The sequence below is a fragment of the Neovison vison genome, chromosome 12, assembly GCF_020171115.1.
Source record: "Neovison vison isolate M4711 chromosome 12, ASM_NN_V1, whole genome shotgun sequence".
NCBI classification, from domain to species: Eukaryota; Metazoa; Chordata; class Mammalia; order Carnivora; family Mustelidae; genus Neogale; species Neogale vison.
Genome location: NC_058102.1, coordinates 98262406 through 98281726, shown reverse-complemented (window position 1 = coordinate 98281726; position 19321 = coordinate 98262406). Strand labels below are relative to the sequence as shown.

The window sequence follows — 19321 nt, the reverse complement described above, 5'->3', positions numbered from 1 at the left end:
TTATAATAAATTTTTTTTAACAGAGATTAGTCATCAGTGGTGGTACTCATCTTTGAAATTGTCTATTAAAAATGCGATTGTTTGGGCGCCTGGGTGGCTCAGTGGGTTAAAGCCTCTGCCTTCGGCTCCAGTCATGATCCCAGGGTTCTGGGATCGAGCCCCACATCGGGCTTTCTGCTCAGCAGGGAGTCTGCTTCCCCCTCTCTCTCTCGGCCTGACTCTCTGCCTACTTGTGATCTCTGTCTGTCAAATAAATAAATAAAGTCTTTAAAAAATGCAATTGTTTTTGCTAAAGTGCATTCTATAGGAACTAGTTATTTAGAAAGAAATGTTTGAATAATGTTATCTCAAGGGGCTGAATAAAATATAAGCAGGAGGAAGACTACATATATAATCAACTGGAACAATTATATGTTTATATAAAGCTTGTAGAATGAACTGCATCTTAAAAGATATTTGGGTCACAAATAAGATTTCAAGTATGTTGTAATTATATATATGTGTGTGTTTGTATACACATGCATATACACACATAGTATGTATATATGTATGTGCGTATATGTATGTATGTATGTGTGCATGTACATATCTGTGTACATATACATATATGTATATCCATATTAAGACAGTCTAATACAGTTGACCCCTGAAGAGCATAGTGATTGGGGCAATGTTCCTTGCAAAGTAAAATCTGCATATAACTTCTTACTCTCTAAAAAGTTTACTGTTGATAGACTACTATTGACAAGTAGTCAAGACTTACTGATAGAATAAGACTTACTGATAACATAACCAGTTTATGAACACATATTTTATATATTATATATGTTATATCTTGTATTATTACAATAAAATAAGCTAGAGAAAAGAAAATGTTAATAAGAAAATCATAAAAAATACACTTACAGTACTGTATGTATTTATCAAAAAAATTACACCCAAGTCTTCAGGAAAAAGGGGAAAGCAGACCTAAAGTGGTCATGAAGATTTCAATCTTGAAGAGTTTATGGAAGTTTGGTGAAAGTACTGAATCCCCACTCAGGTATTTAGGTCAAGTTTTTGATTTTTAAAAGGCAAAGAGTTCTCAGCTGAAATCTAACTTACAGAATACTATCATAAGGAGTAATAAACTGAGAAAGAGATAAATTTAGCAAAGAGGAATGAGTTACCTGATGGTGTAAAATAACTTAATCTGAACTAAGTAGATTAGGGGAAAATTGGAACTACAGAAGACACAAGTTAAATATTATGACAATTTTTCTGGATTTTTTTGTGGTTTCTATTTTTATATGCCATATATTATTTTTTGGAATGCCTGAATTTATGACACTTGAGAAATGACACTCCTAGAGTTGCACTCGGTTAGTGAAATTTTGAGTACAAATTATATGAGCAAGTTTTTAGAGGCTGTTACTGCTGACTAGCATAACACTGAAGGAGGTTGTGTGGTAGGAGCAACACATGTATGGACAGTCTCAAGCTAATAGGTATCTCATGCAAGATTATACCTTTTATTTCTCATTTTTTCTTACTTTTTAAAATTATTATTTTTTTGGAAGTCAACAATAAAAAAACCACAGCATAGTAACAACCTTTATTCTTCTTGGGCTGACTGATAATCCACAATTACAAGTGGTCATGTTTCTTCTCTTTCTTTTCACCTTCATGCTGCGTGTCAGTGGGAATCTAACCATAATCACCCTCACCCTACTAGACTCTCATCTAAAGACACCCATGCATTTCTTCCTCTGAAGTTTCTCATTTTTAGAAATTTCATGCACAACTGTCTGCATCCCCAGATTTCTTGCCAGTATGGCAACAGGTGACAAGTCCATTTCTTACAATAGTTGTGCAACACAGCTGTTTTTTACTATTGTCTTGGGTGCAATTGAATTTTTTCGTCTAGCTGCCATGTCTTATGACCGCTCTGTGGCCATCTGCAAACCCCTGCATTACACCACCATCATGAGTGACAGAGTCTGCAACTTGTTGGTCTTTGCTTCATGGTTGGCTGGTTTTATAGTAATTGTTCCACCACTCCTTGTGGGTCTCCAGGTAAATTTCTGTGCAAGCAACGCTATAGATCATTTCTTCTGCAATTTTTTCTCTATATTACAGCTCTCTTGCACAGACACAGATGTAATAGATTTAATGACATTTCTCTCAGCCATTTTGACCCTCCTGGTTACACTGACATTAGTGATTCTCTCCTACGCAAACATCATCAGGACCATACTGAAGATACCTTCTTCTCAACAGAGGAAGAAAGCCTTTTCTACATGTTCTTCTCACATGGTAGTTGTGTCCATTTCATATGGCAGCTGCATTTTCATGTATGTGAAACCCTCTGCAAAGGACAGAGTATCTTTAAATAAAGGGATAGCCCTGCTCAGTACTTCTGTTGCCCCCATGTTGAATCCCTTCACTTATATACTGAGAAACAAACAAGTGCAAGATGCTTTTAAGTACATGATCAAAAAGATGGAGATTTAAAAAAAAAAAAGATGGAGATTTTCTCAGTGAAGTGAATCATTTTAGTGATATTACTGAGGTTATGAGTAAAATAAAACAAGAAGGATAAAGTGCTTCATAGAACTCTTAATTCTTATATTCAAAATAATAATAACTATTTTTCTTGCTATAATTTTCATGTTGGTCTAATTAATCCCCAAAGCCTAATTCTCTCCCTTTATCTGTCCCTTATTTAGGCCAAAATAATATGCCTTTTTATTTGGTGATTTTATCTATTTCCTAAAATAATTCTCTCAGAGGAGGAGAGAGAAAAGGAGAGTGTTCTTTTCCACTGTTCTGGAATTCACAGATTCAATTTTACACATATTCTATATAGAGTTAATGCACCACCTAGAGTTGTGAAACTTAGCTGAGAAACACGTACTTCTAGAAATGTCCAAATTGTCACTGAGTCAAGGCAAAATAAAAAATGGGAATTGACATATAACCTTTAGAGATATTGAATTACTAACCACTATGTCCTTAAATATTATGGAATTCTTTTGTTTCTGTAAATCGAGGTCATGGCAGCCATTTCAAATAATCAATTTGTAAATTTCTTTTGCTTATTATTATTATTCTTTATCATATACTCTACCAGTAAAGAAAAAAAAACACAAACAAAAACACTTGAATTTCACAGTATCTGTATATTTGTTTATAAATTATAAATTCACTATAGTATAGAATATTTAAACATGTTAATAGAAAAATAGAAATTAAGCAAAGACATTAAGCAAAAGAATCAATATAGTTTATAATACAGATTTATGATGTAAATTAATTTTAATATTAATAGTACAACTATAAAATTCAATTTGATATAACATGTATTATTATATTTGCAAATATCAGTTTATTATGTGATAAGTTAAATGAAATTCTTATTCTAAGCCTATCTGATCTTGGTAGTTAGAAGGGTCTTCATAGGGGCACCTGGGTGGCTCAGTGGGTTAAAGCCTGTGCCTTCGGCTCAGGTCATGATCTCAGGGTCCTGGAATCGAGCCCTGCATTAGGCTCTCTGCTCAGCAGGTAACCTACTTCTCCCTCTCTCTCTGCCTGCTTCTCTGCCTATTTGTGATCTCTGTCTGTCAAATAAATAAATAAATAAATTTTAAAAAAGAAGGGTTTTCATAGTTCAAAACTAATGCTTCACACTGCATGCTGATCACATCAAAAGAAGGGAGTCACAGTAATTATTCTTCTGTTCTATTTGAATTTGTTTTTGATATTGAATTAATGCAATTCTGTCTGCTCTAATGTTAATATGCTGCCTAAACTTTTATTTTTATATAAGCATTTTTTAAAGTGCACAGAAATTTTTACTTGGAATATTTTAATAGAGATTATAATAATTTTAAGTTTTCCAAATAGGTGGATGAGAAATTTTCATAATTATTGAGCTTATATAATCTTCAGTAATAATAACTATGGCAATAATTTCAAACAATCAATTTCTAAATTTCTTTTGCTTGCTACAACTCTCTTTTGAAAACTGGTTACTTTTTCACATACTGTTAAAATACCATGCATTAAGAATGGCACATGGTATGAGCACTGGGTGTTATACGCAATCGTTAAACACTACATCAGAAACTGATGATGTACTATATATTGGTTAATTGAATTTAAATTAAAAAATAAATAAAATATCATGTATTTTGGAACAGAATGGTAGAGCAATATCTTCATGAAAGCATATACGATTGATGGGTATTTGTTATCATATAAAAGAGAAAATTGGAATATGTCTATTTGTAAAATAAAATCATATATTTCTCTTAATGCGTATTTAAAAAATATTTTGCCTGAGAAGTTCTGAGTCCCTGATACATTTTTAAAAAATATGTCTGAAAAACTATCTGAGGGGTTTGAAGCAGTGCGGGTGGGAGGTTGGGGGAACCAGGTGGTGGGTATTAGAGAGGGCACGGATTGCATGGAGCACTGGGTGTGGTGCAAAAAAACAAGGAATACTGTTACGCTGAAAATAAAAAATAAAATATATATATATATCTTAACATACCTTTATATGCTTCCTCCATTCTCCTATCCTCCCTACTCCCTCAACCTCTTCCTCTTTCCTCTTCTGAAGCTTCAAACATAAAAACTATTCTTAAATGGAAGACTGTACAAAAACAGCCTTTGGGCTTATACTGCAGATTTGGGTTTGCTTGTCCAATGTCTAAATAATAGCAAAAGGCTAGGGATGACCCTAAAGTAAGGATGGAGGTCTGATTTCTTATCTGTTTTACTATTTCAAGGTGATGCAATCTACCTGTTATGTTCTATTAATCAAAAAAAATCTAAAATTCAATAACTCAATATTTAGTGCCAATATTGTTTTGATTTAAACCAATAAGTGGTCCATAACTTAAAACATATTGCATTTGGTATCATAATCTAATTCAGCATATGAATCTACTGTTACCCTCTAAAATTCATCTGGGATAGGGTAGGCAAATATTTAAATTAAATGGGTATGTGGAATGGATTACCATTCCTGCATCATTTTTTTAAGTATTTATTTGATGGTAGTATCAAGTACTGCAGTTTTTCCAGGGAAAGATGCTTTGATTTATTATTTGTTTATGAGGGTGAACTCCATGGTTTTCTACTTGGTCCTGAGTATATCTCTTTTAACAATATATCAGGATGATTTTTCACATGCAATAGAATCAATGTAAATGAGACTAACACATAGCTGCCACTTACCAATAAAACTTTCTCCACCCTCATTATTCTCCACTCTAATACATGTGTACCTTGGCATTCTATCATCATAATAATTAAGATTAGCTCAGAGATGAGGTGAAACAATCCCAGAAAGTTCCAGATTTTACCCTCTTCAGTGGACAGTTTTCCTGACAAAAGAATTTTTATCCTTTCAGGAAAATTGGAAGGTGATTAAGATATTAATATCAATGCATGACTCTTCCTCAAGGATAACTTCCTTAATGGGTTCTGGCTCTATGAATAAAGACTAAAGTCTTTATTTGGATAAGGAGTCTAACATATTCGATGGCTATATCATCCTTGCTTTCACCCATACTAGAGTTCTTTCAATTATGTAGGTCAAATAGGAACTTAATGGATTGTCTATTTTAGCCTTAGGAGCAGCATGATGTCTTTTTCAAACTAATGCATATCACACAATTTTGATATTCAGTCTAACTCTACCAACTAATAAGTAACCGTACCCATCTTGCCAATGTCAGCTAAGTGCTATTACATGACCTCTGCCTTCCCATAGTCCCATCATTTCCAGTGAAATGAGGAAGCTCGCTTTAATGAAATTATCTCCCACTTTCACTTCAGACCAGCAATTACAGTACCTTTCAATGTTGTTAATTCCCTCCTGTGCATTAAAAAATTTTCCATATTGCTGTCATTCTAGATCTTTGGACTTATTTCTCTAATATTTCAGCTTTAATCAGGATAGATCATTCACAAATTCAAGTAGTTATCTAATTGAACAAAAAATTATAGCCATCATCAGAAGTTTGAACTCTTCCATTAAATCCACAATCACTACTCAGTCCTCACCCTGATCTATGATATGCTGATAAACTAGCTTTCTGAAAGTAAAAGCCTAATTTAGAGCCAAAAACAAACAAACCAACAAACAAACAAACCAAACAAATCATTAAAAATATATCAATAAATTCACCCTGATATAGAATTATATTTACTTTCTTTCTGGTATATCACCCTTAGAATCTATTCTCACATATATTCCCCCAGGCTTTTGTTAATGTTAGTTGGTGAATTATTGCTATGGTCTTAATAGGAACCCCAAAATTCATATTTTGAAATTCTAACTCCCAAAGGTGATGGTAGTAGGGAATGGGGCCTTTGGGAGGTAGTTAGATCATAGGCGTGAAACCACTAACAGGATTAGTGCTCTTATGAAAGGACCCCAGAGAATTCTGTCCCCCTCCCTCCACCATGTAAGCATACAATGAGAAAACAGAAAACTGGAAGAAGGCCCTTATCTGACCACACTGACACTCTGAAGACGGTTTTCCATGCTCCAGAACTGTGTGAAATACATTTCTTTTTATGTATGACAGAGAGTCTTCTGATATTTTGTTAGAGTAGTCCAAATGGACTAGAACAATTACTACAATACTTTTTGGTATTTAAGTTTTCTTTTTTGAAGTTTGAATGTTAGCCAATAAGCATGTGAGATATATTCACTATCTTGCTACAAGGCAGGAAGGTTGTATCTAACTATATAGAGAGAAGGAAAATGACAAGTTTGTGGCTTTAAATTCTTAGCTTGATTTATACTCAGCAAAATGGAGTTCCCATGACTACCCTCAAGAAATTTATTATCTCTTATAGCTTTATGTCAGTTGTTACTGAAAACAAAGGAGGTTCTGATCTTTTTTTTTTTTCAGTTGAAGTGTTGACATATAACACTTTTTTGGTTTCACGTGTAAAACATGGTGATTTGATATTTATATACACTGCAAAATCATCTTGACAATAAGTCTAGTTACACTCTGTCACCATACATGGTTACATTTTTTTTTCTTGTGATGAGATCTTTTAAGATTTATTCTCTTGGCAACTTTCAAATATGCCATAAAACATTATTAGTTATAGCCACCATAGATATGTGAATATATTTCACCTGCTTATATTGTTTTGTATCATCTCTATTTACTTCGAAAAAGGTTATCCTTTCAAGCAAGCTTCTTTCTTTCTTTCTTTTATTTTTTTAAGATTTTACTTATTTATTTGAGAGAAAGAGAGAGAGTGAGCATAAGCAGGGGGAGGGAAATAGGGAGAGGGAGAAGCAGGCTCCCAGCTGAACAGGGAGCCCAAAGCAAGGGTCAATCCCAGACCCCAAGATCATTACCTGAGCCAAAGGCACATATTTAATTGACTGTGCCACCCAGTTGCCCCAATAGAAGCTTCTTTCTAAGTGATAATCTAAGTAACTCATCAATACTTGATGCCAAGGATTCCTGATATCTTATCTTCTGTTTTCAAACACTTCAAGTTCAGATAGCTAATTAAAAAAAAAAATCCTCCTTAAGAGTTTATTTCATGCAACCAGCTGTGCAGTCATGACTTTTGAGTGCCAATTTTCCATGGACTTTTTACATATCTTGATTAGCTCTTGCTCTACATTACTTTTACGATTGTTTTTATATCATTCAGCAATGGAGATAAAGATAATTTATTCTTCAAGAGTAGAAGGCAGGTGTTTTTGTTTGCTTGTTTGTTTGTTTTGTTTTTTTCCCTAACTGGAATTAAGATAATGTCCTGTACTGGGCAAGACTGGGCAGGTTTACTGGCAGCCTCTTTAAAGTACTGGTATTTTTCTAAGCTCAGGGTCTCAGTTGTGACACAGACCAATTGAATTTAATAATATCACCCAATACATTGTTTTATTATTGCTTTAACAAACTCAAATATGTTTAGTTGGTACAAATTCCAGATGGTAACATGGCCACATAGATTCAAGCTTAATTCTTGGTAAGTTTTATAAAATTGTCCTTGTCCCTCATCCCCTGACTTCTCTAGATGATGGGTCTGAGTATGAGAAGGGTATGACTGGAAACCGGATGAAATTATAGTTGTGGAATGGACTACTCAGATTTTGTGGAAGTGGAGAGAGAGAGAGAGAGAGAGAGAGAGAAAACCCATTATCAGGGAAGAGGACACTTTAGATCCCAGAAGACTATTAATGATCTTTGCCGCTAAGAACTGTCTCTGGAGCCTTTCTCCAAAAGACAAATACTTCAGGGCAAGAATTTTAAATTTGCTTGAATTTTAGGTAAGCCATCCTCCATCAGATGAAGATAACAGAGATAATAGGGAACCACTCCAGCACCTCCTAGTCACCCCACACACCTACCTTCACCCACAGGCAAAATACTTCTTTTCAAAATTTATTTTAATTCCGGTAAAATTAATAGACAGTGCAATATTCATTCTAAGTGTACAATATAGTGATTCAGCAATTGTATACATTTTTCATTGTTCAATCACGATAGGTGTACTCTAAATTCTCTTCACCTATTTCACCCGTCTGTCCACTCACCTACCCTCTGATAACCATCTGCTTGTTCTCTATAGTTAAGAGTCCACTTTTTGCTTTGTCTCTTTTTCTTTGTTTGTTCCTTAAATTCCACATGTGAGAGAGAAATCGTATGTTATTTGTCTTTCTCTGAATGACTTGTTTCACTTAGCATTATATCCGCTAGATCTATCCTTGTTGCAAATGACTAGATTTCATTCTTTTTATGGCTGAGTAATATCAAATTGTGTATGTATATATATATTTGAAGATAGATGATGGATATATAGAAAGACAGATGATAGATACTAGAAAGATAATTTTTATATCTTTATCAATTCATCTATCAATGGATACTTGGGTTGTGTTGCTTCCATAATTTGGCTTTTTGTAAAAAGTGCTGCAGTAAACATAGGGGTACAATATCCTTCCAAATTAATGCTTTAAAATTGTTTGGGTAAGTACCCAGTAGTGGAATTGCTGGGTCATATGGTGGTTCTATTTTTAATTTTTTGAGGAATCTCCATAGTGTTTTCCACAGTGGCTGTTCTGATTTGCATTCCCACCAACAGTGTACAAGGGTTCCTTTTTATCCACATCCTCACCAGTATGTGTTCTTTCTTGTGTTTTTTACTTTAGTCAAGCGAAATGCTTCCAAATGTCTTCCTCACTCCTATTTTAAGTCATATAGTGGAGCAGACAAATGTCACATGGCTGATGGCAAGCTATGTCAGAAGAATTACTAACCTGTAATATGAATGATGGATTTTTAACTCAGCTGCCAACCTCCAAAATTGTAAACTCTTTCTAGGAGACCTTACGCACTCTTGGGCTTATACTTGTGTGAGGGCTAGTCACTGGCTTGCATCCTTTTGGAGAACACTATGACTGGCATCTTGGGAGTGATAAAAGAGACCTGCAGAATAATCAGAGAGGACAACAGAGGAACATACTTAGGTGAATTTGCAGCAGAAGCTGAATTGGTTTAGAAATGAGGGATGGATTTTGTGGGTGGAAATTCTGAAACATTTCTACATTTTGTGATAGCTTTTGCTCTGGACTCTCTATTCAGGAATATTTTGCAACAGATTTGGTAGATTTTTTCCCCTTAAAAGTACATTAAAAATACTATCGCCCCATTCAGTTTCCCTTTCTTCCCCTAATGTCCTCCATGCCATCCCTTATGTTCTACATATGAGTGAAACTGTGTGATAATTGTCTTTCTCTGCTTGTTTTCTTTCACTTAGCATAATCTCTTCCACTTCCACCCATGTCAGTGTAAATTATGGGCATTCATCCTTTCTGATGGCTGAGTAATATTCCATTGTATATATGAACATATCTTCTTTATCCATTCATCTCTTGACGGATATCTGGTCTCCTACTACATTTAGGCTATTGTGGACATTGCTGCTATGAACATTCAGGTGCATATGCTCCTTATTTTCACTATATCTGTATCTTTGGGATAAATACCTAGTAGTGCAACTGCTGGGACATAGGGTAGCTCTAGTTTTTAACTTTTTGAGGAATCTCCATACTATTTTCCAGATTAGCTGTACCAGCTTCCATTGCAACCAACCAGTGTAAGAGGGTTCCCCTTTCTCCACATCCTTGACAACATTTGTTGTTTCCTGTCTTGTTAATTTTTGCCATTCTAACTGGTGTAAGGTAGTATCTCCCTGTGGTTTTGACTGCTAAATGAACATAATAATTTTAAAAAAAGATATTGCCTTCTAGTAGGGCAAGTTAGGAAGGTTTTCCTCTTTAAAAGATGGAGAATTTACTAATTTATGGATTCCTCAGCTTTAGATGTAAGTGCACTGTGTGACACAATACCCATTAGAGCCCTTCTCTGCAGAGAAAGGGAACTGATAAGAATATGAAGCTCCTGCTTCCTGCTATATAATAAATAATAAAGCTTTCTGTCACTGACCCAATAGGATTCCTCTGTTCAGTATCTGTGAAATGATGGTTGGCCAACCTGTTAGACTCGAGGTAAAATATCAGGCTTTGATTAATACCATAGATTTCGGGGTGCCTGGGTGGCTCAGTGGGTTAAAGCCTCTGCCTTTGGCTCAGTCATGATCCCAGGGTCCTGGGACTGAGCTCCACATTGGACTCTCTGCTTCCCTCTCTCTATCTATCTGCCTCTCTGCGCACTTGTGATCTCTCTCTCTCTCTCTCTGTCAAATAAATAAATAAAATCTTAAAAAATATACCATTGACTTGGTAGAGTATAAGAAAGACAAATATTGTAGCACTTTAATCACCAATAGCTTTACTTGTATCTTATTTAAATGTTCAGTCTGGTATGTTGAAACTCCTCTATGAAGTCACTGTGTTTCTAAGTTAATGCAGTGGTGTCAGGAACCTGGGTGTACTCCCTCTTGTTGAACAGCCAGTGTATTCCTAGTATGGTTGCTCATATTCATGGCTCTAAATGGCTTGTCTTCCCATGTGCTGATATCACAACAATGAGAGGGGGGTTAAATGGAAAAGAGCAAACCTCTTTCATCAAACGATAGTCCATGGAAATTGCATATCTCCACTTATAACCTTTGCTCATAATTTAGTCACATGGTCACAACAAGTTGCAAGGAAGTCTAGCTATAGACATAGATAAATATCCTATTAATACTGAAGAAGTGAAGAATGGGTGTTATGAAATATAAGTTTAAGATCTACTAGATCATTTTGCAAAGACTTTTGGAGGAAAGACTAAATTTAGAATAGAAACAAAATAACATATAGGACATAAAATTTTAGCTATTTCAGGTACAGTTTTTTTCTATGACTGGCTAATAAATTCTCCAGCTAATAATTTGCAACCCTTGGGAATGGTGTTCTTGGATCTCATAACTTCTGGGAACTCGTCATAATCTTTAGATATTTTCCTTCAGGGCCCAGAAAGCATAAATACTCAATGGGATCAAGTGTTCATGAATTATATGGCACTGCAAATAATACTAAGAAAAGCATTCAAAACATAAATAAGTAAATTATAGTAATGGGGAAATTTAATATACTACTCTACAAATCTGGAAAAAAAAAGCTCTAAAGCCATTTACAAAGTAGTTATGAATAGAAAAGAAAAATAATCATAGATTGTGGGATAAAGGGAGATTCCTTCAGAGAGGAATGGAATGTCAGTGTGGTTTGTTCAGCCCGATGATAAAAAAGTTAAATATTTAACCAGAGATACTTTGTCTGAATAAGTCTGTTTAATAGTTTCCAAAGAGAGTTTAATTTTTAGGTGTTTTTGGCAGACTGACTTATGACTCAAATGGGTGAAAAGAATTGGTATGTCGATAGGGTTATGGACATTGGGGAGGGTATGTGCTTTTGGGTAAGTTGGAAGGGGAGATGAACCATGAGAGACTATGGACTCTGAAAGACAATCTGAGGGGTTTGAAGTGGCGGGGGGGTGGGAGGTTGGGGGTACCAGGTGGTGGGTATTATAGAGGGCACAGCTTGCATGGAGCACTGGGTGTGGTGAAAAAATAATGAATACTGTTTTTCTGAAAATAAATAAATTGGAAAAAAAAAGAATTGGTATGTCGAAATTTTATTTAGGTCATATTTCCATTAGATACATTTTAACCAATTTTCTCCTATTTTTACCATTATGGTATTAACCCTACTTTTTCTAACCTTTAAACTGTGATTTAAGAAAAATCATGGAAAAAGACAGAATACAATGAAAATTAAGTATTAAAAATGTTACTTTTCAAAAATTTCACTAATATTCACAATATTTAACCTAGTTCTGATTTCTAACGGTTTTGTAATGTGACCTTGTTAACTTTTGTACAATGCATGTTGGGGGGATTGTTGGTGTGTGTATCTGTTGAAGTTGGACAAAAAAATAACCTTATATAATAAAACTGTGCTTAAGGTTATTTAGATATAAGCATTCCTACAGTTGTTGCCATTGGAGTAATATGTGTAAATGAAGAAAAATTTATAATTCATCACTTTACAATTATGTGAACGTAAAAGGACTGTAGAGGAAAAACAACACTTACTTCTATCCACTCAGTTATTAACATGACTGACAACAGATCTTATTTTTTAATCTGAGAATTCTCCTAAAAATGCCTCCAGGTATAACTGGAAACAAATTTTGTTTGTACTTGTATGGTTATTTATATATATATGTCTTTGAAATAATAATGTATGTTTTAGATATTGGAAATAATTATATCAAAATTCTCAAAACAGAAAATATTTTCTATCATTTAGTTTCATTACTAAACCTTAATTATTTTACATGTTTGATATGAAGATATTGAAAAAAGAAATCTTCCTTAGAATCATTAATTTAAAAAAAAAAAAAGCACTATAAGTTGCCCCATAATTGTTGGTACAGATTGTACTTTTCAGAGGACAATTTAGGAAAAAATCCTCTTTCAAACTTAATCCTGATCTCCAATTTTTGTCTCACTTAATATATGCCATGTATTGCGATAACCATAGTTATCTGCAGTTAATATTTATTTAATTACTTGTTAGCCAAATATTTGAATATTCTTATAATAGAGAAATACATGTCTTCTGAAATTTTATCAACACTCTTTTGTGATTCACTGTGTTTGAAACTTACCAAATACTCTTCATCTCTTTTAGGCCATGCTGACCTCAAATTGTTCAGCTTTTCAGTCTGTATTTTAGATAAAGAATAAGTGGTAAGTGTAAAGCATAGAAGCAGATGAAAGAAATTTTATGGTAAACAATTTTGTGTAATTTTTATTTACTAATACTAATTTACATATTATTAATTTTAAGATTACACTAATTTTTGTTTTAATTTTATTTTAATTTTTACTTACTAATTTACTTCTTTTAATTTTTCCCCATAAACTCACTATTCTCTCTCATTTTTTAAAAGATTTATTTATTTATTTATTTATTTGAGAGAAAGAAAAAGATAGAGAGCAGGGGGAAGGGCAGAGGGAGAGGGAGAGAAGCCGACTCCATGCTGAACATGGAGTGGAACTTAATCTAGGATCCTGAGATCATGACCTGAGCCAAAATCAAGAGCCTTCCACCTATCTGATTCAGTCACCCTTCACCATGGTATTTCTAAAAACGATAGCATCTCTAGATTTCCATAAACTTTATCTTTATCTTTCTCCCTGCTCATGCAATTTCCTGAAACCCTATTTATATATTTCTATCTGCTTATATATCCACTACTGTCATTTAAATTTTTTTTCATTTTTCAGAATCACAACTTTTAGAGGAAAACTGCACTTTTTTTTTTTTTAATTACACACACCAATGTTACCAGACTGTTCCTACTGATTTTTTTGAGAGTACAACATGGGAAGAAAGGGATGATAACAGAAATTGATGGGATGGAAGTACTAAGAAGGATAGAAAATAAAACCATTCATGATATTTCATATTAATTTCTCTGAAATTGTATCTCATTAGCCATGAAAGAAATGACAGAAGAATCAGGCACTTGAATTTGATTAGTTGAGTAAAATGGTAGAGCTATAGTAACCCTGTTTATTGACAGGATCAAGTGTTGTATATTTTATGAAAACATTTTCTGATGTACTTTTAATGACAATAATCATTTTTGTTCTAGAATGAAAATCTCTTAATTGAATAGGAAATGGAATCTATCTCAACTCTTGCATAAAATCAAGAGAGAAGAAGCATTTTTCAATGTTTTAAAATGCACTCTAATTTCCCTGTGATATTTCCTCTTATATAAAAATGTTCAACAATTGCTATAATCACATAGGTTATTCTCTGGTAGAACTGAATTAAGGATGAAATTCTCTGTCCAGCTGCTGTGGAAATACAAACTATAGTTCTTCCTGGCATATCCATCTTCAAAACATGAATGAGCATTGTATTCTATGTGAAATATCACTTTACTTACTTTAAACACTTAAATCACTGTTATTTTTCCATTGAGATCATCAATTTCTTTCTTCCTTTCTTTTCTATTTAGACCTGCAAAAGTAAAGGTCAGTAATGGAAAACTGCACACAAGTGATAGTGTTTATCCTGGCAGGTTTGACTGATGACCCACAGTTGAAAGTTGTGTTATTTGTCTTTCTGCTTCTCACCTACTTGCTGAACGTCACTGGCAATCTGACCATCATCACACACACCATGGTGGATACTCACCTCAAGACCACTTGTATTTTTTCCTTAGGAATTTTTCCTTCCTAGAAATTTCCTATACTACTACATGCATCCCTAAATTGTTGGTTACTATGGCAACTGGAGACAAAACCATTTCCTTTTAATTGTTGTGCAACTCAAGTGTTTTTTGCCTTCCTTCTTGGTGCATCTGAATTTTACTTGCTGGCTGCTATGTCCTATGACCGCTATGTTGCCATCTGTAAGCCTCTGCATTACACAACCATCATGAACAGTAAGATCTGCATTCAACTTCTCTTCTGTTGTTGGTTTGCTGGGTTTTTTTGTCATCTTTCCACCTCTCCTCTTAGGCATAAATCTTGACTTCTGTGCCTCCAACATTGTTGACCATTTCTACTGTGATACAACTCCCGTGCTGCAGATCTCCTGCTCAGACACACAGCTCTTAGAGACAATGGGATACATCTCTGCTTTGGTGACACTCATAGTCACATTGGTGATGGTGATAATATCATATACCTATATTGCCTTAACAGTTCTAAAAATCCCTTCAAGTAAGCAGAAGAAAAAACTTTTCAACATGTTCTCACATGATTGTGATATCCCTTTCTTATGGCAGCTACATCTTCATGTATGTCAAACCATCAGTCAAACAAAGAACATCTTTTTCCAAGGGAATTGCAGTGCTCAATACTTCAGTGGCTCCACTTTTTAATCCTTTCATTTACACTTTGAAGAACCTGCAGGTGAAGAAAGCCTTCATGAATATAGTACACAAAATTGTTTATTTTTCAACCAAATGAGTTTCCTGTTGCATAATACACACTGGAAATGAACAAAGTTGTCTCATATAATATCAGTGTATTCAATAGTAGCTTTCAGTACATAGTTTCCTCTTTTTTCCCTTTATCCCTATGGTACTCATCTTAATCTCTTTCAAATTTTATTCACAAAAGCCTTTGCTTTTAATGTTCATGTTACTATATTCTTCATGAGATATATCTTTTTTTCTCATCTCACTTCCTTTTCCTCTAAATATAGGAAAGAAATCAAGCCACATTTTTCAATCTGTCTCTCTTGTCTATAATTCCTACTTACTCAAGACTACAAAATATTGTTTAATTTGAATTATACTTATTGTAACACACAATTCAAAGGTTATTATTATCTTTATTTGTGATCAGGTTTATTTTCTTAAACACAGTGAGTTTATTTACTGAAATTACTCATTAATTTATAATAAAACATTAAATTCATTTATATTTTTAAAATAAAATTTATTGGCAATAATTATGTTTAAAGTAATTATAATAAAATTTTAATAGAGATTAGCCATCAGTGGTGGTGCTCATCTTTGAAATTGTCTATTAGAAATGTGATTGTTTTGCTAAAGTATGTTCTGTAGGAACTAGTTATTTAGAAGAAAATATGTTTGAATAATGCTATCTTAAGAAGCTGAATAAAATATAAGCAAGAGGAGACAAGATGGCGGGGTACTAGGAAGAGGCGTCTTTTCAGCTGGTACCCCAAAGTGAGCTGATTACCAAAGAGCTACCAAAGAACTCCGATCACCCATGAAATCAGCCTGAGATCAGAATTATACACGTCTGGATCTCTACAGGGGCAGAAGATGCCAGTGAGCAGGTAAAGCGGAATGGGAACGGCGGACTGATATCAGAAGATAAATAAAAGGGGGAGGGAGCCACCAGAGGTGACTGGTGGGAAAGTAATACCCCAATACGAGCGAGAGTGCCCTGCGTCTGGGGACCAGCATTACCTTGGACACTGGTTGAAAGCACTCCAAAAGAGCAAAGGATCGCGGGGGGAAATTGTGGGAATCGGGGCGGCTAGGGACAGGGGCTTAAGTCCCCGGTCCCAGAGGGCCTCCCCGGCGGGGAGGCAGAGAGAGTGCAGCGGAGAAACCAGCTCCTGGTCCCTAAGCTGCCAGCGTGCCCCAGAGCGCGTGGGTTCCAGCTCCTGTGAGGGGATGGGAGCCGCGCCGGTCTGCAGAACCCTACCACAAAGCTTGAGATGCGCCCGCACGTCCCTCCAGCTCTCCTGGGTTTCTAAGGCCCGGGGGCGCTTCTTGACCTGCGCCATTGTTTCAAAGTCTAAGCCGCGTGAGCGCAAAACTCTTCCCCGGACAGAGGCGCGCAAAAGCCCAGCCTGCGGCTTACGGACCAGCGCCCCGTTCTCAGTGCCCCAAACGCCCGCCCGACCCACAGCCGCCTCTGAAAAGAGGTGCGCGCAAGCCGGGCACTCCCAGCCCGGGCCGGCGGCAAAATCTCAGTGTGCGATCGCTGCTTGGAACCTCTCTGGCGGTCAGGAGCTCCCAGACAGCTGCCACTGCCTTGGCTTTGGGGACGAGCAAAAGATCCTGCGCCCCCAGGGTCTGTAACTTGGAACCTGCTCTGCCAGAGGCCAAGGGGGAATTGATTCAGCTTCTGCACCCAGACTGAGGCTTCTCTCTGAGACGGAGATCAGGGTGCGGTTTGATTTCTTTTAATACTACAAAAACCATCAAAGGCGGTCAAGGTGAGAGGAAAAAAAGTGAACAAGCAAAAAAAAAAAAATTGCCAGAGAACAAAAGCCTGAAAAAAACCCGTTTCCCCAGAGCCCACCCCCTTGAGGGGGGCGGGGGGACTCAACTCAGGAAACATCATTGACTGACAACCCACGTGGCAGGCCCCTCCCCCAGAAAACAAAACAAGAAAGAAAAAAAAAAAAGGACTACAAGAGAACCACCACTACTTCATAGGAAAACTTGTATTATTCACTCGTTCCCACTATTCCGGTATATATATATATATATATATTTTTTTTTTTACACATAGGTAATTTTTTAACCTATTTACCACCACAGCGAGCTGCACAGTACATCAAATTCCATAATACCTTTCTAACCTGAACTTTTTGATACATACACCTATGTTTTTCTTTTGCATTTTTATTTTTTGAATTCTTTTTTTTTTAAATTTTAGTTTAGTTTAGTCTAGTATATTCCTTTTTATTTTTGTCCTCTAATATTCATATAGAGTTAACTTCAAAGTAATCCCCTTTCCCAAATGAATACTACCCCTATAGGTAAACCAATTTTTAATCGTCTTTATCTTAGAAAGTTGAGTCCTTTAACAAAGATATCAAGATACATCCAGGAAGAATCAAAACAACCTTCCTCGCACACACTGAGAATTTATAAGAACTCTCCCAAAAAAAAAACTCTCCCCCCCCAAAAAAATATAAGCAAGAGGAAGACTACGTATATGATCAACTGAACAATATTATATGTTTATGTAAAGCTTGTAGAATGAACTGCTTCTTTTTTTTCTTTTATTTTCCATTTTTTTCCAATTTATTTATTTTCAGAAAAACATTATTCATTATTTTTTCACCACACCCAGTGCTCCATGCAAGCCGTGCCCTCTATAATACCCACCACCTGGTACCCCCAACCTCCCACCCCCCCCGCCACTTCAAACCCCTCAGACTGTTTTTCAGAGTCCATAGTCTCTCATGGTTCACCTCCCCTTCCAATTTAACCAAATTCCCTACTCCTCTCTAACGCCCCTTGTCCTCCATGCTATTTGTTATGCTGCACAAATAAGTGAAACCATATGATAATTGACTCTCTCTGCTTGACTTATTTCACTCAGCATAATCTCTTCCAGTCCCGTCCATGTTGCTACAAAAGTTGGGTATTCATCCTTTCTGATGGAGGCATAATACTCCATAGTGTATATGGACCACATCTTCCTTATCCATTCATCCGTTGAAGGGCATCTTGGTTCTTTCCATAGTTTGGCGACTGTGGCCATTGCTGCTATAAACATTGGGGTACAGATGGCCCTTCTTTTCACGACATCTGTGTCTTTGGGGTAAATACCCAGGAGTGCAATGGCAGGGTCATAGGGAAGTTCTATTTTTAATTTCTTGAGGAATCTCCACACTGTTCTCCAAAGAGGCTGCACAAACTTGCATTCCCACCAACAGTGTAAGAGGGTTCCCCTTTCTCCGCATCCTCTCCAACACATGTTGTTTCCTGTTTTGTTAATGTTGGCCATTCTAACTGGTGTAAGGTGATATCTCAATGTGGTTTTAATTTGAATCTCCCTGAGAGCTAATGAGGATGAACATTTTTTCATGTGTCTGATAGCCATTTGTATGTCTTGATTGGAGAAGTGTCTGTTCATATCTTCTGCCCATTTTTTGATGTGTTTGCCTGTTTCGTGTGTGTTGAGTTTGAAGAGTTCATTATAGATACTGGATATCAACCTTTTGTCTGTACTGTCATTTGCAAATATCTTCTCCCATTCTGTGGGTTGCCTCATTGTTTTGTTGACTGTTTCCTTTGCTGTGCAGAAGCTTTTGATTTTGATGAAGTCCCAAAAGTTTATTTTCGCTTTTGTTTCCTTTGCCTTTGGAGACATATCTTGAAAGAAGTTGCTGTGGCTAATATCAAAGAGATTACAGCCTATGTTCTCCTCTAGGATTCTGATGGATTCCTGTCTCACGTTGAGGTCTTTTAGCCATTTTGAGTTTATCTTTGTGTACAGTGTAAGAGAAGAGTCGAGTTTCATTCTTCTACATATAGCTGCCCAGTTTTCCCAGCACCATTTATTGAAGAGACTGTCTTTTTTCCACTGTATATTTTTT

The 19321-nt window shown here is 35.7% G+C and overlaps 1 protein-coding gene and 1 pseudogene across 1 annotated transcript; both read left to right on the top strand.

The window, feature by feature from the left end:
- Positions 1 to 1575: 1575 nt before the first annotated feature.
- On the top strand, positions 1576 to 2493 carry LOC122891992 (olfactory receptor 6C74-like; the record flags this gene model as incomplete). The annotated part of the gene is given in 1 exon segment (XM_044228077.1): positions 1576 to 2493. A coding segment is annotated over 1 exon segment (918 nt), but the record flags the coding sequence as incomplete, so codon positions are not given.
- A 12043-nt stretch (positions 2494 to 14536) lies between these two features.
- LOC122892002 lies at positions 14537 to 15471 on the top strand (annotated as a pseudogene).
- The last annotated feature ends 3850 nt before the right edge of the window (positions 15472 to 19321 follow it).